Genomic DNA, 24,794 nt, shown 5'->3' with positions numbered 1-24,794 from the left:
TTTTCCTTTGGAGACCATCATGCTGCCCAACATGAGCGAGACAGCTCAGAGGAGTGATCAGGGCTGAGCTAAGTTTGCAGAGACCTATGCCAAATCTGTCCTCTTTCTGGGTCTGTCTGTGACCTTAGACAGAGCTCCAGCCTCTCCAAGCCCATTCCTCACTACCGACTCTGCCTCTTTGGTTTGCAAGTTCCCACCAAGGCCCCTTCAGGCCCCTCTATCTTCTGGGGGGAGTGGAGAAGAAGGATCTGACTTTGCCAGACCCATCCCCATGCTCCCACCCTGTCTCCCTCCTCACCCGGGTCCCAAATAACCAGGCCACACACCAGGTTTCAAGTATCTGTCTCTTCCTTTCACTCTCTCAAAAGAAAAAATAAATAAATTGCAGAAGGCGGCAGCATTTCCAGTCTTCCCCTGGACACCCAACCCCCAACCCCTGCCCACCCACCCTCCCCCTCCCACATTCCCACTCCCTACACCCATCCCTCCCCTGTCCCCCAAAAAAAAAATCCCAGGAAAAAAAGAAAAAGCCACAGTTAGACCTTCCACTCATGCAAACCAGCAAAGAAAAAAGGTAGGGGCATGTGGAAGGCAGGGGGCTCACAGTGGAGCCCCCTACTTATCCCCCCAAAAACCACCTTTGAGAAGAAAAAAAATTAAAAATAAATAAATGAGAAATCAAGGGACATGGGGAATTATGACGTGGGCAGGGGTGACCCCAGACCCTGCCTCAGGAAGGAGGAGGCCTGTGGCCCTGCATCCCTGCAGTGGGGTGCTCCTTGAGGTGGGCCCTGACTTCTGGAATGTGTGTGGGAGATGGGAGAAGGGGTGGCCCCCAGTGGGTTTGTGTGTGCGTTGGGGGCGGGAAGGTGCAAGGGGTCCTATGGAGCAAGGGCCAGGGACCAGGAGCCCGGCTCCCCCCAGACCCCAGGTTCCTGGGGTTCAGGAGCCCAGTTCTGGGGTGTGGGGATACATGCAGAGGAGTGTCCTCCCTCCAATGGGCTGGATCCAGTTAGAAAGGAAATAAATAAGAAGGGGTGGGAGGGAGGCTGGGGGTGTGAAGGGCTTGGGCAATTCAGTCCAGACCAAGGGCCCGGGTGATGGAGGCAGGGCGAGTCCAGGCCAAGCCAGGGCAGGAATCAGAGTCTCTCTCGGGCTGGGACCCAGATGTAGGGGCCTGAGAGGTCCTCGATGACACGCTTCACCTTGTGGTAGATCTCCTCAAAGCTGTCACCCTCCACGATGGCTGGGAGTGGGTGGAGTAGGGAGTGAGGCCAGATTCCCAGCCAGGAGGCCGGCACCAGCCCAGAGAAAGGAGCACCTTTTTTTCTAATTTTCCAAGCCATGAGCCATGGGGCTGCACTCACCCAAAAGGGGCATCTCTTTCTAAACCATCAACCCAGTAGTCTCCACTCCCCTCTCCCACTCCTCTGCTACCATCTTTTTCCTTTTTTAAATCTGAGCAAAGGTGCGTCCTGTGCTGGTAACAGGCTGGCTGCAGCCTCACCTGAGAAGCATTCTGTGAATTCCTGCTCCAGTTTGGTGGCTCTGTCGAAGGCTTTGCGGGCTTGCTCTTCTGTGATCCGCTTATTAATTTCTCTGTAGAGAATGAGAGAGATAGAGACCTGAGGGTGAGAAGCTACACCCTGCCTTTTACCAACTCCATCCAGGAATGTTAAATTACAACGAGTATTTTCTTATTTGTAGCATGAAGCAAAAAATACAATTCCCAATATCGTCCAGGTCCACAGATGACCCCCGCCACATGCAACCCACCCCAGCCAGGTATGGCCACTCCAGGAACCTCTCCAGAACCTCATCCTCCCAGACGTCAGCCCCAGTGAAGGGATTTAGACTCTAACTGCCAACAGCCCTGGAGGCCCTGGCTCATCCCAGCAAGTGTGTACCCCCAGGGGCTGTTGGGAGTTGTAGTCCTGCCTAGCCCAAGGAAGAAGAGAGGAGAAGCCTTGGATTCCCTGCATCCTCTGAGTTCCAGCTCTCTGTGCAGATCCCCCTCAAGTGCTGCTGGAGCCACTGTCCAGGGTTCTGAGGGGAGAGTTCAATACAGAAGGCTTCTGCGGCCCAGGGCCAGAGGTGTGGGGGAATGGAGGGGAGGTCTCCTGAGACCATACTCACAGCACATTCTCCAGGGAGCGTGGGCGGATGAAGATGGCGATAGGGTGCAGGTGGGCCGCCTGCAGCCGCCGCACGGCATTGGCTGAGACATCGAGGATGCAGTGCTTCCCCTGAGGGTAGGCAGGGTGGACGGAGGGGGACCAGCAGGTGGCAGGAAAGGACAGACAGAGGTGCCAGGGCAGGGCACAGTACAAGGAAAGGCAGGGTACAGGACATTGGCCAAAAGGGAAGTGACATGGATGTCAAAAGACACATGGGCAGAGAGAGTCAAAGTGGAAAGGGGGTATAGACAGACAGAGTGAAAGACAGAGAAAAAGGGAATAGGCAGATAGCAAAGGAAGGTGCCAGCACAGGAGTAGAGGGTTGGAGGGATGGAGCGGGGTGAGGAACAGGCAAGGAGGGGCCCAAAAGAAGGTGCAGAGCAAGGCGAGAAGGGTAAAGCAGGGTGGGGGTATAGAAGGAGGGTCCAGACAGATGGGGTAAAAAAAAAAGCAAAGGAAAGGAGAAAGGAAGTAGGATAGAGGGAGGAGGGAGGGGAGGACAGACAGAGGACAGACAGATGGAAGGAACAAGGAGAGACAGATGGGAGGGAAGAGAGGCAGATGGAGAAAGGAGCCATGGAGGGAAAGAGGGCAGAGTGGAGGGGATGACATAGAAAAGGAGGTAGCAAAGGAGTGGTAGAGGGGTGTAGAGACCCCAGGAACAAGTGAGGGGAGTAAGGCAGATGGGAGAGCCCGTGGTGGTGGAGGCCAAGCCACCAAGGGCAAGGCCACAGGAAGAGAGGAGAAATGGGGCAAGGAGGGGGGAAGGGGAGTAGAGAAGGGCCAGATGGCCATGCGGAGTTTGGGGTCAGGAAGCAAGGGAGGGAGGCAGGAGGGAGGAGCAGGGCACAAGAGAGCAAGCAGTCAGACAGAGTTACCCAAGAGGAGAAGGAGGTGGAGGAACGAAGTCGAGACCCAGTGGGGAAAGAGACAGAGAGAAAGAGAGTTAGAGAGAGCTGGAGGAAGGCCATGGGGTGGGAAGAGGGGAGGAGGAAGAGGGCAGGGTGCCCACTGGGTCCTACCTGCTCTGCCACCTCTCGCACAGACTGGACGCTGGTTCCATATAGGTGGCTGTTGTACTGGCCAGCCTCAATGAACTTGTGCGCCTGAATGTCCTTCTCCATTTTCTCCCGGGACGACACAAAGTGGTAATCCCGGCCATCTATCTCATACTCTCTCTTGGGCCGTGTTGTATCTGCCAGAAAGTCACCCCACCCCCTAAAGATCTAACCACCACCCCTCTAGCACAAAGGCTGCCTATGTCAGCCCCCTCCCCGGAGTGCTCAGCTGGTTCTACAGCAGAAGTGACTGCTGGGGAGACCAAGACTGAGAGGGACAGAACCACCCTCCCAGCACCCTCTAGGTTCTCCAAGTCTCTGGCCTCGAATGGCAACTATGGAACATGAGAATGGCTGAGAAGCACCCCTCCTCCAAGAATCCCAGTGTCCTCCTGCACCCCAATGCCCAAAAGTGGCTCTGCTTATGGCCCCCATGGGCCCTGACCCCACCTCCCGTTTCCATCCTAGGCCCTAGCACTCACGGGGAACACAGGATCCAAACTTGTCGGGGAACTCAGAGAGAAGATCATCATTGGCACGGTCCTTGGTGGGCCCGAGGATGATGATGGGGCGAGCATAGTGCACTGAGGAAAGAGAGCCAGCTCAAGCAGAGAAGAGAGCTAAGGAGCAGAAAGGGCTGAGCCAAGGCAGGGGGCAGGGCTCACCTTCCATCTGAGTCACCGTCTCATAACTCAGAACCGAGTCTTCCCGACCTAGTAAGAGGTAGGGCGTCTGCAAGGGGCTTTGAGACAGGGGACTTAAGGCCCCACGTTGACTTTCCTGAGGATATCAAGAGAAACTCAGGGCTCCTCTCAGTTCAGGTCTTCCCAAACTGACCCTACTTACCCTGTGATCCAGAGCTGGAGCCCCAATCCTAGGAAAAGAGTGGGCCATGTGGTTGGTTAAGTGAGTCCCCCACTCTTTTGCCCAAGCTCACCCTCTCTTCTACCTACCTTGGCCTTTAACCTTGACCACTCCCTTCGCTCAACCCTGTAAGAAATATAGAGGGGGAGGGTATAGGGAAATGCCTAGGGAGGGGTCCCACAGCCCCTACCTGCTAGACAAGCTGATACCCCCACCTCCCAGCAATCCCTGGGCCCCTGCGCTCCTAAATGACATGTCTGCCCCAAAAGCTCATGGGAATCATAGTGCTCTGGAGGACTAGCGGACAGACCTCCCAAGAAGTCGGAGGGCAAATCCACCCCCTATTGGCTGCTCCCCCCCTGAGGATCTGGGGGGCTTTAGTGCCTGTGACAAGAAGGCTGAAAGCCCTGGGAGCCTCACCGCCGTTTGCTGGGAATAAAGCCAATGTCATCAGTCTCGCTGTCAGAGTGGACCCGCCGCGCCTGCCACCACTCCTCATCACTGGCATCGATTACATGCAGCACATCCCCAAAGCGGAAGCTCAGGGCCTGGCTCAGGAAGCCACAGTCCTTGGTCTTGTCGTAGTCAAACAAGGCCCTGGAAGGCAGGTAGCCGTAAGTCAGAGCTTGGCTGAGGACTCCAGCCACCCTGAGACCCAACCCAGAGGTTCGGGGCCAGGGGTCTATAGTAAAGTACACCTGCTGATGTCACTCCCACATGTGCCATGGATTCCAAGGAACCCGAGAACTGTCTGGGAACCAAAAGCTCAACTATTACGCATAATTGCCACAACTATTAACTGTCATTCAGTCTACGCTGTGTAAGTGATCAGACCAGCTATCGATTCAGTACAATTTCTAAGGTAAGATCTAGAACACCATCTTCCCGAGAAAGAAGTCTGCAACATGCAAACACATCATGGTCACAGGGGTAACCTGGAATCTGCTCAAATTCATAAAAAAAAGAGATCACTTTTTACAGATTCTGGTTACCTCTGGTTACCCTTATTTATTAGTATCAAATCCCTGTCAATAAGCCCTTACCCCTGGGGTCAGGACAAGGGGAGAAATGACCACTGACAGCAAAGATGAAGAGCAGAGGAGTGAGACAGGAAGAAATGTCAGGGTCATCCAGCATCATCTGGGAGTCAGAACTGACCAACCCTGGGAGCCAAGTGGACCCCAGCAGGGAAGAAAGGGCTTCGAGCCAGGTGTCTGGGCAGATGGATGGTAGTGCCATTCAGCAAGAGAGAAAACACTGATTCAGCAAGACAGAGAGCACAGGTACACAGGAGAAAGATGAGCTCGGTTTGGGATGTGTTAAATGTGAGGTGCCTGTGGGACATCTCAGTGGACATGTCCAGAAAGCAGATGGCCAGAACTGCAGGTATCAACCTCTGGGAAGAGGCCAAGCCAGAGTTGACAGCTCTGAGAGACAGGTGCAGAGTGGAGCAGCAGACTGGGCCATTTGAGAGGACAGGAGCCCAGAGGAAGAGAAGTATAAGATACAGTGCCTACACCTGGGAAGGATGAGAAAGAGAAGCCAATAGAAGGAGCCCTGAGAAGAAATCAAAATGCCACTAGAGGAAAAAGGGATGGTGTGAGAGAGCTGTGGTCTACCTTTCTTGGGCTACGCCATCTCAGAGGAATGTGCAGGCTGGGGCGATATTTTGAATAGCTTAGGGGCCCCCTGCTCTGCCAGGCATTAACTTTTGAGTTAACAAATTGTGGGGCAGCTGGGAGGCCCTAGGGGAAGTATCAGGGTGACCAGGGGCTGGAAGGCAGTAAGGGTACTTGAGGCTAAGGCTATCTTCCAACTGATATGGAGTATTTCAAAATGCTAACCTGTGCAGCTGACCCTATGAATACCAGCTGAGTGTCAGGCCTGGATGAGGAGTGGGAGCCAGGCAGGGTTTAGGGGGAAGTGGTGGCTGGGAATTGAGGGTAGAAGTCATAGAATGAAGAGGTCCCCAACCCAGGAAGCATCTGACCTGATGTAGAAACCCCTTTTGGGGTTGCTCCGCAGGGAGGCGGTCCCTGAGCCCAGGCTGCTGTTCATGAGCTGTTCCCGAAGGTCATGGATCTTGGCCTCGAATCGGCTATACTCTGAGGAACAACAAGGTTCCTGAGCTCTGGATCCATCTTACTACCACCCTCCCTTTGTCCCCACTGAAATCAGAACTGAGGAGACAGAGTTCTGAGAATATCTTAGCCCATGACACGGAGAGCTTCAGGCCTGGTACCTTCTGGTTTATACTGAGCGATAATCGTGACTGTCTGACCTGCATTCTTCAGAGCAATGGCAGCCTGCTCATGGCTGGCATTGCGGAGGTCAACACCATTGACCTACAGGGAAGATGAAAGGCTGAGTCACTGGAGAAGAGGACCAGGCTCCAGCCTACCCAAGTTCCTGCCCAAGAGCCCTGGGCCCTGCCCGGAGGGGTAGGAGTGGTGTGGGTACAGGCTGGCCTTCTCTCACCGAGAGGATCTGGTCCCCCTTCCGCAGCTCCCCACTGAGGTCTGCAGGGCCCCCAGCCAGGATAAAGGAGATGAAGATGCCTTCACCATCCTCGCCCCCTACGATGTTGAAGCCCAGGCCCGTGGATCCTCGATGGATGACAATCCTCCTTGGTTCTCGGGGAATGTCTTCCTCCCCCAGCAGGTCCTTGGCTACTGGGGAGTAGCGCCGAGGGGAAGTGGGGGTCATGGCTGTGGGGTAGTCAGTGCCCAGGTAGCTGCTGTGACTGATCTCGTTGTCCAGGTGCTGGGAATAAGCTGAGGGAAGATATGAGAGAAAGTATGACATGAAAATGCATGGAAGGTGCTAGCACTCACTATCCCACTTTCTCCCTAGGGAACCAGGAGAGTCAAACTCGGGTGAAGGGGAAGTTATTTTGCCAGAAATACTAGGGTAGGTGGTAAAGGGGGGGTGTCAGATCACAGCAATATCAGGAGCAGGAATTCACAGTAACATCAGGGGTTGGTTATCCTAGGGGAAAATGAATGAGGTTTCATGTCCTAAATAAGCTAGATGATGAAGTCAAGGGGAATATTAATACCAGGTTTTTGGCATTTTTGTTTGGTTGTAGTGTCTCTCAAATCTCAATCTATAAAATTCCACTTCATCTTTTTTTTTTTATTTTGTCCATTTGAAAAACGGAGGTCCTTTGTCTAACGAAATTTTCCACATTTCGATTAGAGAAATTCTGATAGGGAAATCACTGCTTGCATCCCTGTGGTGTTAACATGTGTCCCTGACCTGTATCTCCTGTGAGCTGATAATCCATACTAGAGACTTAGTCAGATTCGAGTTCTATTTTTTTGGCCAGAATACTTCATTGATGGTGCTATGTACTTTCTACTGCATCACAACAGGGAACAACAATGTGCAGTTGTCTTTCTGTTAGTAGGACCAATTGGTTGGCTCAGGTGTTGTCACTCTTTCACTTAAGTTTTAGCAGCTATTGGTGATCGCTGCCTGGTTCTGATATTTCACTGTGGGGAAACAAAACAGTGATGTTCTACTTATTTATTTAGTTAGTTAGTTATTTAAGAGAGAGAGGAGTATTTATTAGTAGGAATTCTACAAAAGAAGAACTTTCCCATATCAATTATTTGGTTACTCAAAGTACAGTTTATATAGGAAAAAGGGAATAAATGCTTGACTCGTTCCCTTTATTTGCCAGTTTTCAGAATGAACAGGTTCCCTAGCATCCTCCAAAGGTACCTATTATTTTGAAGTACCATTATGATCTCAAAGATCTGAACACATTTAATGAGTTTTAGTTGAATGGCCATGAGAAGCCCCTTCTATTTGGCTCCTGTGTCTTTGACATGACCCTACAGCCCTAGATATATTCCTTCCTTTCTAGTACAAAAGATGTTATAAGCTCATCTTGTACATTTCTCGCCCAAAATTTTGAATCGGCCCTTTCTCCAAGGAGCTAAGGTTCCTTCTGGTAGGTCATAGTACTTAGAAATACTATCACGTGACTTTAATATAGCTTCATAGTACGATTTCATATTTCATAGGGGCAGTCAATCTTCATTATCCTTTTCCAAATTTCTTAGATATTCTCCCAAATGTATTTTTCCAGTTGAACTTGAGAACCAACCTGCTAAGTTTCCAGGGAAAGCTTAGGGGGTGGGAGCATTAAACTTCTCATTAGGATTGCATAAAATGTACAAATTCCTTTGGACAGGATTGAGATCTTTAGCATACAAAGTTTTTCCATCCAGAAAGGTGGTGTGATTTTCCATTTCTTCCAGTTTTTTGTGTCCTTCAGTTTCCTCATTTTCTTCATATAAATCTTACAGACTTCTTGTCAAAGTCATATTTCTAAGAATGTTATAGAGTGTTTTTCTATGGTGAAAGAAATCTTTTTACCTATATATTTTTTTTTATTGCTGGGAAGTTACTAATATTATTTGTCTTACATATGGCCACATTGTTGACTTTCCATTTATTTCTAAGTTTTTCAGTTAATTCATTTAGATTTTAATCTAAATGATGGACAATAGTATTTATAAGTAAGGACAAGCTTGTTTCTGCCTTTTCAAATGTAACATCTATTTATTCTTTCTGCCTCACTATGCTACCTGAAATCTCTAAAGCAGTGATTCTTAAGCAGGAGAATTTCGCCTCTCAGAGTACATTTGGCAATATTTATAGACATTTACATTTCTCGTTGTTCTGACTGGTAGAGAGGGGTACCACTGTCATCTGATAGAGGCCAGAGATGCTATTAAACACCCTACAATGCACACAACAACCCCCCACAACAAAGAACTATAGAATCTAAAAATATCAACAGTATCAACATTGAGAAAACCTGCTCTAAAGCAATGTAGAATAACAGCAGTAATAAGGGGCATCCTTGCCTAGTTCCTAACTGAATGGACACATTGCTAGGATTTTAGCATTAGAAAATGTCCGGAAAAAAAAAAGGAAAAGAAAATGTCCGTTGTTGGTTTCTGATAACTACTCTTCATCACATTAAGGAAAATGCCTCTGTTCCTAGTTTATGAAGTTTTTATATCTGAAAACAGATGTTGAATTTCATCAAATGTCTTTCCCACATCTATTTGAAATGAACTTACAGTTTTTCTCCCTTAACCTTTTCCTAAATGAATCAAATTAAGAGGTTTTCTAAAATGGAACTACTTATAGTTTTCTGAAACAAACCCTAGTTTGTGAAAAAGTTATTCCCCTAATATGCTGTTGCATCCGATTTGCTATGTTATTATGAACATTTACATTTCTATTCAGAAGCGAAATTGGCCTATACTTTCTTTTATGTTATCTTTGTGACCATTTGAACTGTCCTTATAAAATGAAATGTAAAACTTTTTATATTTTCCTATACTCAGAGCATAATAATAATCCATTCCTCGAGGATTTGATAAAATTAGCCATAAAACCTACTAGGCTTTGTGCCTTCTCAGGGAGAGACTGAGGATAATAATTTCTAGTTTTTCTGTAGTGACCAATTATCCATCTACCTTCCAACCACAGGAAGCGGCAGAGGTTGCAGCTATTTCACAAGGAGCATCTAAAGAGGAACAGTCTCTGGGGATGTCTTGGGGGTAACTGGGATGGATCATGGGGAGCTTTGGGGTTTGGAGGGTTCTCACAGGTTGTGATGTCTGGGGGAGCATAGCTGTCACTCAGGTAGGCATTGCTGGGCTTGGCCACCTTTAGGTAGACAACATCATACGTGTTCTTCAGGGCTGCCACAGCATCCTCATGCATGACGTCCTCCAGCCCCACACTGTTGACCTGGGGTCAAGGGAAGCAGAGTTCAGACAGAGCCAGAAACAGCCTCAAGACAGAGGCACTGGAGGTGACTTGATAAGGAAGCCAGTGAGACCCAAGCGTAGGCTAGAAAAGTGATAAGGGTCCTCACCGCCAGAATCTTGTCTCCAATCTGCAACCTCCCATCCTTATGGGCGGCACCCCCTTCAATAATCTTGGTTACATAGATGCTATTATCTCCAGGGATGTGCTGGTTCCCTACACCCCCTGCGATGCTGAAGCCAAGACCTGGATAGAGCAAAGGGCAGGTGGGTGCCCAGGTGCCTGGGAAACAGGCCTTGGGCAGGGGACAGTTAACATGACGGTGGCAACATAATGGGTCACTACCTTTAGGCCCCTTGATGAGCTTGATCTCCATGAGTTTCTCAGCTGGGGGTTTCCGGCGCATGACATAGAGGCGGACTATTGAGCCTGCCTCCTTGAGAGCCTCCACCGCAGCTGAGTGGGTCACCTCCCGAACATCCACTTCATTTACAAACAAGATGCTATCGTTGACCCTGAGGGCAGCAAGGTGGGCCTGAGCCAGGAGCTTCCTGCCGCCCTGGCCCTTCCTTTCAAGGGAAATGGCATCCTAACCCCTGTCTCCTCTTCCCACCTGAGGCGGCCATCCTGGGCTGCAGCCCCTCCAGGAATGATCTTGGTGATGAAAATGGACGGGTCATCACCGATGTGCGGGTTATCGGTGCCACCTGCGATGCTGAAGCCCAGACCCGAGTTACCCTGGGAAGAAGGAGGGGAAAAGGGTCAGCTCTCCTCACTGCCCACTCTTGGCAAGGCAAGTAGGGAAGAGAATGAATTGGGGATCTGTGATCAGAGAAGAAAGGGATAGGATTAAGAGGATGGCCGCCTGGAAAACAGGGGCAAAGAGAAAAGCACAGACAGGGAGCAAAAGGGACCTCAGCTGGAGGAGCTTGCTCACCCTTTCCAATGTGATCTCCTCGTATTCCATTTCCCCCTCGGTCCCATTCACCTGCAACTCCAGCACAGACCAGAAACAGAAACAGTGAGATAGACATTCCCACCTGAGAACCTACCCCTCCCCTACTGCTGGGACTCAGGCTCTCCCTCTCTCCCTCCTTCTGCAATAGCTCCAAAATATAAACAACTCACATATCCCGGGGCTTCTAGGGTGTCTGTGTTGACAATCACAGGGGGAGAATTGGCCTGTGAGAGGAAAAAAAAAGAGATGAAAAGCTTCCTGAGCCTTGACTCAAGAGGGAGTCAGTAACCAAGAGTCTCACCAGGCTGGCTACCTTCAACCTCTTAACTAAGCCTGCTCTGCTACACTTAAGAGTTCCTCAAGGACCCAGACTCAACCTGTATCACACACACACACACACACACACACACACACACACACACGCACACACACACGCACATGTGCCTGGACCTAACTCTGCCCAGCCCAGGGCCCCTGAATGTGGAAGGAGGTGTCTGAAGCTGGAAGTTAGACAGCCAGATGGGGGAGCAACAGATGGCAAAGAGTGGGGGGCAGGACAGGCAGAGGGGGGTAACCTCTCACCGGATGTAACACCACATGGTGTTGCATGCCTTATGTGCTACACACATACACCCCAGGGTTCACGTCCACCAGATCCTGCCCCCCTCTCCTCCCCTCCCCCCCCCCCGTTTTGCCACAATCCCTCTCCCTATCCACCCACATGCACCTTCATAACCCTCCCTCAGCTTTGCCCCTCATATTCACACACATTTGCTCTAAACCCTGGACCCTGAGAATCCAGGGTTCCCCCGGATGCAGGCCTCTCCCTCCCTCTCGCCCACCCGCCATCCAATCCACCCCTTCCTCTAGGGACCCTGTTGCCTAGCAACAGTATCTAAGCCCAGCCAAGGCCTGGGGAGACCCACCTCCTGGAGGCCCTGTCGTCGTCAGGACAACAAGAGGGGGATGGAGCGTGGCCTAGGGGTAACCAGACTCCCCAAGTCAGAAGAGATCTGGTAGCCCCGCCTCTCCTGCCCTGGGCCCCACCCCTCCGTTAGCCAAGCTGAGAGAAGCCCAGGCTGAAGAGGTTGATAGGAGCAGTGCATCCTTAACAACCACCCTTCCTTCCTTCTCTACGCCCCTCACCCTACGCAGTGCAAAGGACGTCAGGAGGGGGAGTGGTGAAAGACATCCGGGTCCTATCCTCTCATCTCTTCCTCTCTCCACTTCATTCACGAAAGGGTTAAAGTGGGGCGTGCCCAGGCCCCTGACGTTGCCTAGAAGCAGCAGGGTCTCTAGACTTTGGGGCGGGGCCAGCTTTAGGCTGGTCTTAGGGGCTTCCCCAATTGCCAGGGCAACGGAAACCACATCTCCATGGTAACAAGGAGAGGCTGCCAAGAGCTTCCTTCCAGGATCCACAACTTAAGGCCTCCTTAAACAAATAAATATTTATTTAGAGCCTACCAAGAGGGAAGCAGTCTTCCCAATCGGGAAGGCTCCTTCTCCCCCTCCAAAGGGGTCTCTGCTCTCCTGCTGTTTCTCAGTACTACCAATTGCAAGCTGTATAATAAATTTCAAACCCATAAACCTATTAACATCATCCTCTGAGCCTTCAAATGCTGTTGTGCAACCAATAGTTCACTGACACCAAAATCTCATCCACGTGTCCATCCTCCACCCCATAGGCTGTGGTCAATTCCCATCCCCATCCTAGAAAACCCTTCCTCAGGCCCCATCCACATCTTCCATCTACATCCCTGCTTCACCCTTCAATTTATATCTTCCAACCCCAAATACCATTCTCCGCCCATTTCCCTGTCCCTATCCCAACCTCCAACCCCATCCCTCATTACTCTCTTGCCCTTATCCTCCATCCCAATTTCTGATTCCCCAGAAAGATCAGCATCACTCCAGCCCTCATCTTCAAACCCTCAAGATTCTATTCCCCAAATCACAATCCTTCATTCTCAACTCACTCCCCATCTCCTCTGAAAATTGGGATTTCTCCTGTCCACCAGCTCAGGCCTTGTCCTGAGCCCTCCCTCCATGCTTAGGCCTCTAGCACTCTCTCCTTCCACTACCTGAGCTCTGACTCCAACACTCCCTAGCACTATACTAACTGCCACCTCTCAAGCGTCCCTTCTCTCATCCTCCTCCTCCCCAGAGACTTAATGGCCCCATCTACAGTCTTCTTTCCTTCATTCCTTGCAGCCCCCCCAAGTTTCTTAGAAATACTCTGTACCATCTGCCCATCTCCAGGGCCTTACTTTCTTTCCTCTCAATAAGCTTAACCTGTTGCCCTGATTTCACAGTCTCATCTCAGTATGTCCCCTGCCCCAGGATCTCTTACCCTTCTGCTGTCTCTCCATTTTGGCAGAAGCCAGAGTAGGGTCTTTCTCTCTCCAACTCCTCTCCTGTCAGCCACCTCCTTCTCACCCCAGAACCTGCTGCTGTCCAGTCCCTGCTTCCTTATCCCTATGCACAGAAACCTCCTCATCATCTTCTTAATGAACTGTCAGCAACCTTCCCCTTCCCAGAGCATCCCACAGGATACTGGAATCCCAGGCCAGACCCCACAGTGTTACCCTCAATCTCACAGTTTGCCTGGTGTTCTCCATTTTCCTCCCTATCATGTGCCCCTAGAAAAGAAGACTGAAGGAGAAGATGAAAAGTAGACTAGAGAATGTGAGGTCTCAGAAACAAGGCCTCCGCAGGACTGAAGAAGGAAAATCTGATGTGAGCACAAAGCTGAAGGGGAAACAAGTGGTGGTAAATAATAATGGGACAGATGGGGTACGTAAAAAATGTCTGGGTGAAAGTGAGAGCCCAAGAGGATGAGAGAGGGGAGGCATGAGAGGAAAAGAGAGAAGTGATGAACAGTGAAGGGGATAAGGGGGAGGGGGAGAGCTGGCTGGCCAAGGAATAGTACTGATTAGGCCACAGAGGGCCTGAGCTGGGGATCAAGGAGAGGGAGGAGAGTGCGTGGGAGGAAGAGAGAGACAGCATCAAGAACCAGCCAGCCAGCAGGGAGGGAAAGACAGCGAGGAGGGGAAGGAGCACAAGAGCAGAGCAAAGGTTGGGGCAGGGGACGGAAGCAGAAAAGACCCACAACTAGAAGTCTTAGGCCAAAGGGCTGGAGATTAGGGGGACAAGGAGAGGTAGGCCCTGGGGCCAGAAGTGGGGGGAGGAGGCAGGGAAGGGACAAAAGCAAACAGAGAAGCAGGACCTCTGAATAGAGCTCTGGACATAGAAAATGAAGAGGTGGAAAGCGTGAAAGAATGAAGAGGCCCTGGGCTTGGTGAGCATCCTGGGGGATGCACACATCTCAACACATGTGTGCACAGACATGCAGACACAGACACAGACACACACAGACACACCCTGGCTTTAAGCTCTACACACGCTCCCACTTTTGCCTGGCCTCTGTTTCTTCTCTGTGAGAACAAGGTATATCTACCACCTCAAAAACCCCCTTCCCCAGGCCCCAGGAGCCCAAGACCCAGACCCCCAGTCCCAGCCTCCCACCACCTACGGCTCTCTCCCTACCGGCCCTTGGGGTGGTCGTAGTTCCGAGGCTCCGAGGGCCACACTGAGGAAGGGGCCGCCTGAGTCTCCTACCTTGAAGGGGGAGAGGTGGGTGTGGCCCACGACCCCGTGGACGGCCTCGAGGTGGGACAAGTTCCTCTCCGCCACGTGCACCAACTCGGGGGCGTTTACCTGGTTGGGGAGGTGGGCCGGGCTGTGCTCCAGAGGGGGCGTGTCTTCATCTTGGTAGCGGTATTTCTGAGGACCGGGTTGTAAGTGTCACTGGGGCCAACCCAGTGACTCAGGCTCCTGGGCTGCCTCCTCTCCCCGCAGCCAGTGCAGTGCGAAAAGTACTTAGGGGCTGACCAGCTCCTCCCCCTCCCTCTTCTCCAGCCCATTGGTTCCCCTCTCTCCACCCTCTCCACAGCCCCCTCTTCTGCCAAGGCTTGGGCACCTCTCATCTCTTCCCAAATCCCTGCCCTATCCCCCAACTCTTCCTCACATCCTAGGACCCCAGCTTTCTACCCAGCACACTCCCTCCCCTGGACTCTGTTTCTTCACCCCTTTCCCAGGCCTTCACAGTTACGTCCCTCCATCCCCTCTGACAGTGACATCCACATTCTCTACATCCATCCCCAAATTCTTTGCTTCTCTCATCATCTTCATCCCACTTCCCTCAATACTTATTTAATCCCACTCCCCATGTTGTAACCTCCTTCCTCCAAGCTCCAGTTACTGCTCTTCCTACCCATTCCATCCCATTGCCACCTTGCCCTCATTGCCTCAGTGGCTCCACTGCAGCCTCTACCCTATGAGACTGGCTCTCCAGCACCTTGCATGCCCGAGGCAGGGACCACAGTCAGGCCCTTCAATTAGCAGGTATTTGGCATCAGTTCCCAGGCAGGACAAAGCTAAACCTAGCCAGCTTTTCCTCCAAAGGCCCCCACTGGTTCTCAAGTAGTCAGCAGAGGGGCCCCAAGAGTCCAGCCCCACCCCTACAAATTCTCACAGCCCAAGCAGCTAATCGGATGTACTAGAAGGGGATGAGGGAGGAAGGGAGAGGACAGAGGCAGTTGGGCTCAGGAGGGGGCAGGAATAGGTGCCAGGTTCAAGGTTCCCTAACTGAGGAAGAAGGTAGAGTGTTGAGCCTCAGAGTAAAATCCTGGTCTCCCTCCGGCCTTTTAGAGTGAAAGACCCAACGTGACCCCTGACTCTCTTCTCAAATAACCACCTGCCATCTCAAAGGCCTTTTGTGTTAGCTTAATAGGAACACCAGTAAACAAGATTAACTGAGAGCCAGAGAGAGAGAGAGAGAGAAAGGGCAGGTAGAGACAGCAGTGAAGGGCAGCAACCCTGCCTGGGTCCTCCGCATCAGCCTCTGCCCTCACATTGCTCCTCTCCTCAGAAGCCAGCCTCCACTGAAGCAGACCCTCCCAAACTCCAGGCTCAGGGAAAGAGAAGGGTACCACATCCAGGGCTCCCTCAGAGACTGGAGAAAACAGAGTATACTCCCCAGTATACATGGATCAAAAGAGAAGGCAGAATTTCCCTATCAAAAATGTGTCTAAAAAGCTAAGAGTACTCCAACATTTGGAGGGCAAGATCCAATTGGAGGAAGCTTATCAAGGTGAATTCCTGATACTAGAGTATGATTCTGAAATTTCTGAGGATGACGAACCAAGGTTGAGAATGTAACTCAACTTTGGCTATAACTCAGGATACAGTAAGAGAATAGGAGGAGGGAAATGGTGCTGGCAACATGAAGATTCTCAAACCCAGGACACAGAGACAGCTAGCATCGAGAACTACCTTGAAACATTTGAAGAGCCTTAAAGAAGGAAAATATGGGCTTGTGAAGGTACATTTCGTTTCCTGGCCCACAGACCTGGAGAAAGAATCCTGAGCTCCAGGTTTCAATACCAGGGGCACAAAAAGCAGAGAAGGAAAAGGAGGTGGGAGTATAAGCTAAATAGTCCTCCTCAAAGGCTGAGCCATCTTAGATAACAGAATTTGATGAACTGCAAGAGCTTGTTCATTCCACACCATGAAAAGGTGCTCTTCCGCCTTGACAGTGCAAGAGCTGAGTGACATCCAGAACTGGAGGGTCCAGGAAGAAAGGGAGAAGGCAGTTCTCCTCTCTCATTTCACAAGGCCCCCCAATTCCCTACATGATAAATGAGGTGGGGCCAAGGATCGCAGCTTCAAGTTTTAGAGTCTGGGAGAGGTTTGAACCCAATTCCCCTCCATCTTCATCCCCGCCTCACAGAGAAAATTCCTGGATGATGATGAAATGTCAGGGTGCACATAAATGGAGGCATGGGAATAGACATTTCATTGTTTATTCTGGAGGAAAAAAAGGTAATTTTTTTTATCACAACGAGACTGCAGACACCTCTCCCTGTCCCCCCCCTCCAATGGAGGGGGTGATCCAGGACTGAGGAAAAGACTCCTCCAGAGTGGGAGACAATGTGACAATGAGGGAACAAGGAAAGGGTACAAAGTTCCCAGAATGTGGCTGAAGGAGGTTAGGGCCTATGTTCAGCCCTTGGAAAATTCTGAAGTACACGTAGTAAAGGGAGGGGAAAGGAAAATTTTCTGAAGGGGTGGAGGGGAGCATAATTCAGAAATTGCAAACTGGGAGGTGGGAATCGGGGTCAGCACCTCTCAGTCACAGATGACAAGACAGCTAAAGAAGGACAAGCAGGAAAGTAAGGATCCCCTCTTTTACCCTGCTAGGACTCAGGGCCCAGACCTGCAACAGCTCAGATGCTATTGGGACCAAGTCTGAACCCCCAATATATTAGGGTATAAGACAAGTAAAAGGCCTAGGTGTCACTGCTGTTCCTTCCCCCTTGGTCCCCTCCTAACTGGTGCACTAGTTGCTCAGAATGACCTGGAACTGAGGCTTGAAACCCCAAAATAGAGGAGTGTGAGTGAAAGTGGATGATGATCGGAGGGGCGACCCACTGCATCTGTCCACCAGACAATGCAACACAGAGACCCCGCGCCAAGTGGAAGGAGCAGTGACAGCACTTGAAGCTTGCACCCTGAGATCTGGGGAGTCTGGGGAGAGGGGAGCAGGGCCGGAGCCCGTACCGCGGCACGTACCACGCAGAGACACATGGAGGCGAATCTGTTCCGAGCCGACATGGAGAATGGGAGAGGGACTGAGGGGAGGGGGTGGGTGGGAGAGCAAGGGTCCCGGGGTTGGGGAGGGGGAGGGGCAGAGGGGCGGGGGCTGCTGCAGCCTTGGCGACTGGAGGCTGCGGCGGGGGGGGGGGGTGGTGGAGGAGCGCCTGCGCAGTGCGGGAGAGCGTCACAATGGGAGGGGGGGTGAGGGCAGACCCTCTTAGCCGTCAACTTCCGTGGTTCCTCTGGTCTACTACTATTCTGACCCATCTAAAAATAGAGACACTCCTAAAATTTACCAATTTATCACTCTGGTTCTCAGGGACCACTTATTCCACCTAGTATCTCACCTCTAAAATCATCAAGCCTGTAACTATTCCTGAAACCATTAGGCTCTTAACTATTCCTCACTGGACTGCTCATCACTACTGGACTTTGAGGGTGCAGGAAAGGAAGCAGCACGTCTCTCCCAGAAGGACCCCTAAAAGATCTAAACTGTCTCCCACAAGCACCTTCTCCAGTCTCCCCAAAGATTAATGTGGACAGCATCCCCTCAAGATGCCAAGATATCTATTCTAACCAGCAATCCAGCCCGATAGCCAAATAATGCTTCTGAATAGTTTAAGGGCCACAGATCTTTGTCATGCCCTCAAACTAATTTATCCCTTAAATCATCCCTTTTAAAGTCGTATCTATTCCCTATCCACTAACAGAGACCTTGAAATCGGTGCAAATATTACCCTTGTTCTAATATAAACACCAAATGTCCTCAAATTCGTTTGAGGTCCCCTGTCTAAATCTCCAAATCTAATGAAATACTCATGACTTTCTAATATATCAGCTCCCAATACCACCAGACCTCAATTTCAGGGAATACTTAATGTACCAAAAAGTCTATCCTCCAAAATAAATTGCAACCTCTTCAATTTATTCCCAAATCTTTAAATTAAAAGATATTTCCCTATTCCTTTACTTTACTATTTCATACATTACTTCCTTTTCTGGCTGCTCCCCCTGTCTCTCAACATCCCCTCCATGATTCTGAATTCTAATTGTGTTGGAAGATTGCTCCCAAATATATCTATCTGCCCCACACTTAAGCCTTAAAAAGTATTCACCAAATTAAGATCTGACCTGCAATTTGCAGTGACCCACAAATTTTCCAGAACACCCCAAACAAACGGCCTCAGGTCTCTTCAGAGGCTTCCACTGTCTCACAACTAGACTTGAAAGTATCTCTTCCAAATATTCTCCCATTGAACGCCCACCTTTCCAACTCTTAAAGCCCAGTGAGCAGTCTTTTCAAATCTGCTTCTTTGGCTTCTCTAAAACGCCCACACAGGCAGAAAGGACAGACTTCCCTACAATTTCGCCTATGCCCCCTCTTTCCTATTGACTGGAGCCTATTAGATGGGTCCCCAAGATGATCCCCAACGCCCTAATTTCCCCTCTGGGTAGAATGCTTATATATTCAGAGGGAGCCAGTGCGGAAAGGGCTGGACTCAAAATTACGTATAAAATAAAAAATGCACTGTTCTCCACCGGTGGGCGCTGTGACCCATTAAGACCCTCCCCCACCCCAGCCCATTTCCTTTTTCCCTCCATTTTCCGTTTCCCCGTTGCTTGGCGACGCAGCAATCAAGGACTTCGCTGTCGCCTAGCAACCGTCTCCCAGGAACATAGAGCTGCGATAGGAGGTGCTCTGATGAAATCTGAACAGGCCTCCATCTTAGGAAAATTGAGACGTCAGATCGCCTAACTCCCGGATTCTCCTTTCCAAAGTCCCCCACACCTGGCAATTACTTAGACAACAAGCTCCTCAAACCCTGTCTCTTTTCGGCACATGGGACCACGCCACGCCACGCCCCTACCGGGTCAGCCCCGCCCCTTTCCGAAGGCTGTTGCCCGCCTCCCTAGAGAGAGTAAGCCAGATCCCGCCCAACTGCCTCCAAAAGACCACGCCTCCGTACACTTCCCGCCCATTTGCTCCCCCGCCCCTCGGCCTCGCCCACACTGTCCCTCCACGCCCCTGTGGGCCAATGATGAGGCAGTTAGCCAAACTGCCCCGCCCCCGTCACCTTAGCTTTGCCCAATAAGGACCACCCGGAGGGTTTAACCGCTTCGCCTCCCGGGCTCTGGCCAAATACCCCAAGTCTTTACCCACTTTGCCCCTCCCCCACTAGTTCTGCTCCACCCTCCGCCACCCTCGCCCGGCCCTCAAGTCCGCCACGCAACTTCAGTCGTCGCCGGTTACCATGGCAACGGCGGCAGCAGCTCAGGGAGAAGGGGGAGGGACGGGGGCGGAGTGGGAGAAAGATGCTCAGAGATCGAGAGACACCGGCAGAGATAGAGGCATAGAGTAAGAGTCAGTGATAGCTACAAAGGCAGAGTTAGCACAAAGCACAGGGCCTGGCACAAAGTAGGCATTCGATAAATGTTCCTTAAATTACTGCGGCAGGAGTCTAAATATAGGCAATGAAAGATGGAGGACTCTCAGACGGAGCTGGGAAGCTCAATGACCGCAAAGCCCGAGCACCCCCTACACCGCCCAGCATTTTTCGGGGAGGACAAGAGCCGTTTGCCCCCTGCTGGGCTACCCTCCGCTGCCCTGGATAGAGATGAACTACAACTACCAACAGCGCTACAGGCAGCAATCCTGTAACGCTGAGGGAGTCTTGTGCCTCACGGCCTTATGGGAGTTGGAGTCCCTGCCATCCCAAGACTGACAAGTTTTCCGACCAAGGAATGTGGCAGCCCTGGGTCTCCACGCCTCTGTAAAACCCCAAATGCATGATCCTCTCTGCGCAAGGCTCCTTCCTTAAGGGATACTCAACCCTAGGCTTCATCAAAGGAATAGAAGTCTGGAAGGGAGATGGACATGCACACCCCTCCCAGAATAGCTGCTAGTGCAGGCAAGCCCTTCAAGCTCGCTCACATATGTGGTCATGTGTTGGAAGCTGAGCCCACACATTCCAACTGGCTTTCGAAATACACCTGTACACGGGACCACAGCCAGGGATCCTAAGACTAAGGGGCAGGCTAAGGGCAGGAGACAGGAGGAGCAGAGGACCAGAGGACATTAAAGGAGAGCAGGCCAGAGAAATTGAGGCCCCTCAAATCTACTGAAACTACAGGGGATGGGGGAAAGAAGCGTGGGAGAACCCTCACAGAAAGGGCAATGAGCAGGTAGCCCTGGAGAGGAGGTGGGAACTCCAGACCTAAAGGGCCTTAGTCCCCAATCTCTTCCATCCATGCTCACACATGCACGATGCATGTGTACACACATATGTGAGTTTGTGGCAGGGAACATGTGTGTCCTCAGCTTCCTCCCCAAGAAGCAGCAGTTCCCACTAAATATAACCCCCTCCCCAGCCTGTGACTCACCCGGACCCCGCCTCCCCGGCCCCCACTTCCTGTCCCACCCCCCAACCCCCAGCTGCCTGCCACCCGCCCAAGCCTCCCTCCACACACCAGGCATCCAGATTTCCAGTCCCAGAGTCTCACAGCCAAGACCTAGGTATTCTGCATCTACCAGGAGCTTGCTTGTGGTCCCCATCCAATATCACCTGCCCTTCCCAGGCTCCAACCACAGACACCCTGGTACAGATCCTCACTGCTGTCAGCCCTGCCCTCCTCCTACTCCTTTTCACCCAAGTCACCTTAAATCCAGGTGTCCTCCCCCACCTTGATCCCAAGTGTTAGGGATAACAGGAACATTCCCCTCCATCGGCTCTTCTCCTTTCTCAAGTGGAGAAGGAGATGAGGATATTGGGCATCTTCTGGGCCACCCCCAAATTTTGCACCACCTGGCCCCCCTCCTCAAATCCCCTCTCTTCCAAAATCTATCATCCTCTTCAAGAGCTGGCAACCTCAGCTGCTGCAACCTTCTGCCTCCCATGGGAGTACCCCAGATCCTAACCTCGCCTGGTCCATTCCCTCAGGTGATCCTATGTCAGGCCCCAGCCCTCGGACAACTCTCGACTCTGCCCATTCCATGTGACTGAACCCTAACTTAACAGTTCCCTCAAATTGAGAGAGCACTCCCAAATGTTTCTACCAGGAGACTATGATTCTATAGCCTGAAGGCCCACCCCTTACCACCTGCTGACATCCCCAGACCAGTCAGGGACTCACAACCAATAACCTTCAACCCCCATCCAGAAGCCCCCTGACACTGGACAAGGCACTTTAAAGCCAGCTTGTTCTCTGGGAGGAAAGAGGACCCCCCTACATAGCTCACCTTCTAACATACACAAGTCCCATGTGAACCACATTTCTCCTTAAATAAGTCCCCCTCAAACATCATTGGTTAACCCCAAAACCCACCAGACCCACCAAACCACAGTATACCCCCAATTTTTCATTTCTCTACAGGTACAAAGGGATCACTTCAGGGAGCACCTGTGGCCAAACCCAGCGTTTTCTCAAGTGTGAACCCCAAAACTAAATTAGGACCCCCCCCATACATCTGATGCTCTCACTCAAGGGCTCTCAGCCCCAGATTAGGTCTGCCTAACCTCTCCCCGCAAACTCAGACCCTTCCCCCAGTTTAGAGCCGCCCCATAATGCTTACCTTGGTTGTCACTATACAGAGACAGTCCATGTTGGGGGGCCTGGCCGCGGCGGCGGGTAAGGGGCTCTGACTTCATCAGAGTTTCGTTCCTCCCCTCCTTGGGTTCTCACCCCTCCCCCCTCCGCACCCCACTTTTGCAGGGGGGGCCAGGATGGGGGGAGGGGTGAGAGGGGAATGGGGGGTTTGGAGAAAGAAAGGGTAGGGGAGCGTGGGAGGGAGGGAAAGGGGGCCCTAAAAGAGGGTCCCCAATGGAGGGGAAGGGGCTTGGGGAGTACACCCCGGTTCTCAAGAGGGGCTGGGGCACCGGGGGCTGGCAGCCCCGGAGTTCGGGGGCTGGGGCATGAGCTGAGGTGGGGGAGGGGACTGGATTTCAGGGATCCTCTGGGTGGGGGGTGTCTTGCCTACCAGCCAGGGGCTAGGGACCGTACAGGGGAGTTGGGGGGGGGGGGGTTGGAGGTGGCAGCGGCCGAGGGAGCCGTGGAGCCGAGGAGGGAAGGGGAGAGAGGAGGAGAGAGGAAGCAGGGGGAGGGAGGGAGGGAGCAAGAAGCGAGAATGGGGGGTGCCTTGGCAGAGTTAACTCCTTCAGTGCTGGCAGGAACCCGGATAATGGGAAAGGAGATGGAAGCAGAAGCAGAGAGGCCGTAAGACAAACATGGAGACCTGGCCAGCCACCAGCAATGGCAGTAAACATGATGAGGATAAATTTCATTTCTTGTAGGAGGAAGGGTCCCTACTTGGGCTGAGGCCACCATGGTTATCTAAATACTGAAAAGAGGCCATGGCAGGGCTAGTGGTAAGGTAGGAGCAGGCAGCAGGGAATCCCAGGGGCTTAATTCTCCCTCAAGATCCACAGGAGGAAGTCTAAAAAGACTTACTGGACTCTTTAGTGCCAGAAATTGGGGCGGGCAAAGAAAAGGGGGAAGCAAGAGGGAGAAGGGGCTAAAGGACAGGAGAGTGCATTCTCTGTGCTCCTAACTCAGGATTTTATCCCCAGGGTCTCCAGTCTCAGTTCAATTATCAGTAGTACTTAGCTCTCTCCTACAGCCCTGCCCACTCCCTCAGAAAGTCTGGACTCCACTTTCATCCCCTTACCTGACTCTCTGAGATAGAAGTTTCATAATAGTCCAGGATATCTGTCACAAGAACAGTACTAAGTTACCCTCTTGCACCCACTGCCTCCCTGCCATTGCCTCACATTTTTCTGTCTGGTGAGGGAGGAGCTCCTCCAGCCAAGGCTGGTGGACACTGAGGAGGGACATTGTTGGGGATGACCCCCTGCATGAGGCTCTTGCTTGGACCAAATGATCTCCAGGCTTCCAACCAGTCCACAAGTTCACTAAATTGCCCTCACAGGCCCAGGCCAGCCCTTCCACCTCTGCCCTTCAGATATTGGGGCTACTTACCCAGCAAGGCCTGGAAGAGGTCACTGTGTAGCACCGTGAGGAGAGGGGGTGCCCATCTCAATAGTGGGGGAGCCAGGAGCCAGAGGGCTGACCTGGGAGCTGAGGAAATGCAAGTGAGGATAGGTGGGTTGGGACAAAGAAGAAAAACAGAGCTCAAAGCACTCACCTCCTCTTTCCTAGCCTTTGCCTTTTCACCCCAGGCTCTATGGAAAGGTTCAAGGAGAAGGCTCCCCAGGGTCTCAGCCTCCCATTCCACCCTTAGGCCTCTCCTCCACAAAGACACTTGTTTTTCACCTCTTGGTCTCTCAGACATCTCTCTCTTCTCTCACTTTAATCTCCCTAATCCTCCAGTATTGGAGCTAAGCTGCCTTCTCCCCCACCCAATTCTAGTCGTTAGGTAAAGTAGTCATTCCCTGAACTGACCCATTATCTCATTCTTCCCCAGATCCCCAGGTACCACTACCACCACCTTGCTCCACATAAGCTGGCCCAAAAGACAGGCATAATGTAGCTACACTTTCCTAAGGGACTGGGGACTGGGGACTGGGGAAGAGGATCACACCTAAGAAGGCTTCAATAGCTCAAAAAGAAAAGAAATTGAGCCTAGCACTCTCTCTCCTCCTGGGCCTGTCTCCAGTGGGAATAACAGAAATTACCTGAGACTTTTTGCCCCAGGGCTAGAGAAGTGTGGGAGAGGATGGAAATATGAGAATTCCTACAGTTTCTCTGGGTCCTGGGAAGACTCCATTTGCCTAGAGGCCTAGAGGTCTAACCTGAGCACGTGGTCTCAGGAAAGAACAGAGGACGGAGAGATAGATGTTGAGGAAGTTCTCAGAGGTCATAAGGGGAAAGGAAGAGATCCTTCCTACTGGGAAAATTTAGATGTTCCATTGTTAGTGACACTCCCTAGGCCTTAGGAGAATATGCTTGGGACATTCCACCCTATCTTGAGTCCCCCACCACACCATTTCCCTCCCTTTTGTGGAGACTGACTTTGAGGGACCCCAAAGAGTCGCCTCTGCCTCTGGCATCTATCTTACACTTCTCTCTCCCCACCTCTCTTTTCTAACTCTACCTGGGAAGTCCTCCTTTCAGAACCACCCTCCAACTCTCGGATTGTAGTTGCCTACGTTTGTTTCTCTTCAGTCACAGCCTATCCCATCACCCCTTCTGAGGGCTACACGCTAGTTGGAACAGGAGAGATGAAGGAGTTTGGGGGAGACAAAGGACGTTTGGAGATCTCGGGACGTTCAGAGATCTCCTTAAGTCTACCAGAACGCAGAGCTGGAGGGCGCTCCGGAACTACAGTTC

At 51.6% G+C, this 24,794-nt stretch overlaps 1 protein-coding gene across 11 annotated transcripts; it reads right to left on the bottom strand.

Moving 5' to 3' along the window:
- Window positions 1-330: 330 nt before the first annotated feature.
- DLG4 (discs large MAGUK scaffold protein 4) lies at window positions 331-24,734 on the bottom strand. Of its 11 annotated transcripts, XM_016142085.2 has the most exons (21): window positions 23,484-24,734; window positions 23,173-23,213; window positions 14,571-14,636; window positions 11,024-11,077; window positions 10,833-10,883; window positions 10,509-10,633; window positions 10,241-10,410; window positions 10,005-10,141; window positions 9,733-9,877; window positions 6,578-6,873; window positions 6,342-6,444; window positions 6,090-6,204; window positions 4,520-4,696; window positions 4,189-4,225; window positions 4,082-4,109; window positions 3,901-3,948; window positions 3,718-3,819; window positions 3,200-3,372; window positions 2,137-2,246; window positions 1,508-1,599; window positions 331-1,246 (listed from the first exon to the last, which is right to left on the bottom strand). In XM_016142085.2, exons 1-21 carry the CDS (start codon window positions 23,794-23,796, stop codon window positions 1,140-1,142), a joined length of 2,490 nt encoding a protein of 829 aa, XP_015997571.1. In that variant the 5' UTR covers window positions 23,797-24,734; the 3' UTR covers window positions 331-1,139. The 11 variants fall into 11 exon arrangements, with proteins under 11 accessions (XP_015997571.1, XP_015997570.1, XP_015997574.1 ...); XM_016142084.2 differs by lacking the exon at window positions 23,484-24,734 and having other exon boundaries at window positions 337-1,246; window positions 10,833-10,892; window positions 23,173-23,212; XM_016142088.2 differs by lacking the exons at window positions 23,173-23,213; window positions 23,484-24,734 and adding an exon at window positions 22,081-22,571 and having other exon boundaries at window positions 337-1,246.
- Window positions 24,735-24,794: the final 60 nt, after the last annotated feature.

The sequence above is a fragment of the Rousettus aegyptiacus genome, unplaced genomic scaffold (genome assembly GCF_014176215.1).
Source record: "Rousettus aegyptiacus isolate mRouAeg1 unplaced genomic scaffold, mRouAeg1.p scaffold_m13_p_6, whole genome shotgun sequence".
Taxonomy (NCBI): Eukaryota; Metazoa; Chordata; class Mammalia; order Chiroptera; family Pteropodidae; genus Rousettus; species Rousettus aegyptiacus.
Note: the sequence above shows the minus strand (reverse complement) of the source record. Positions and strands in the feature narration are given on the sequence as shown.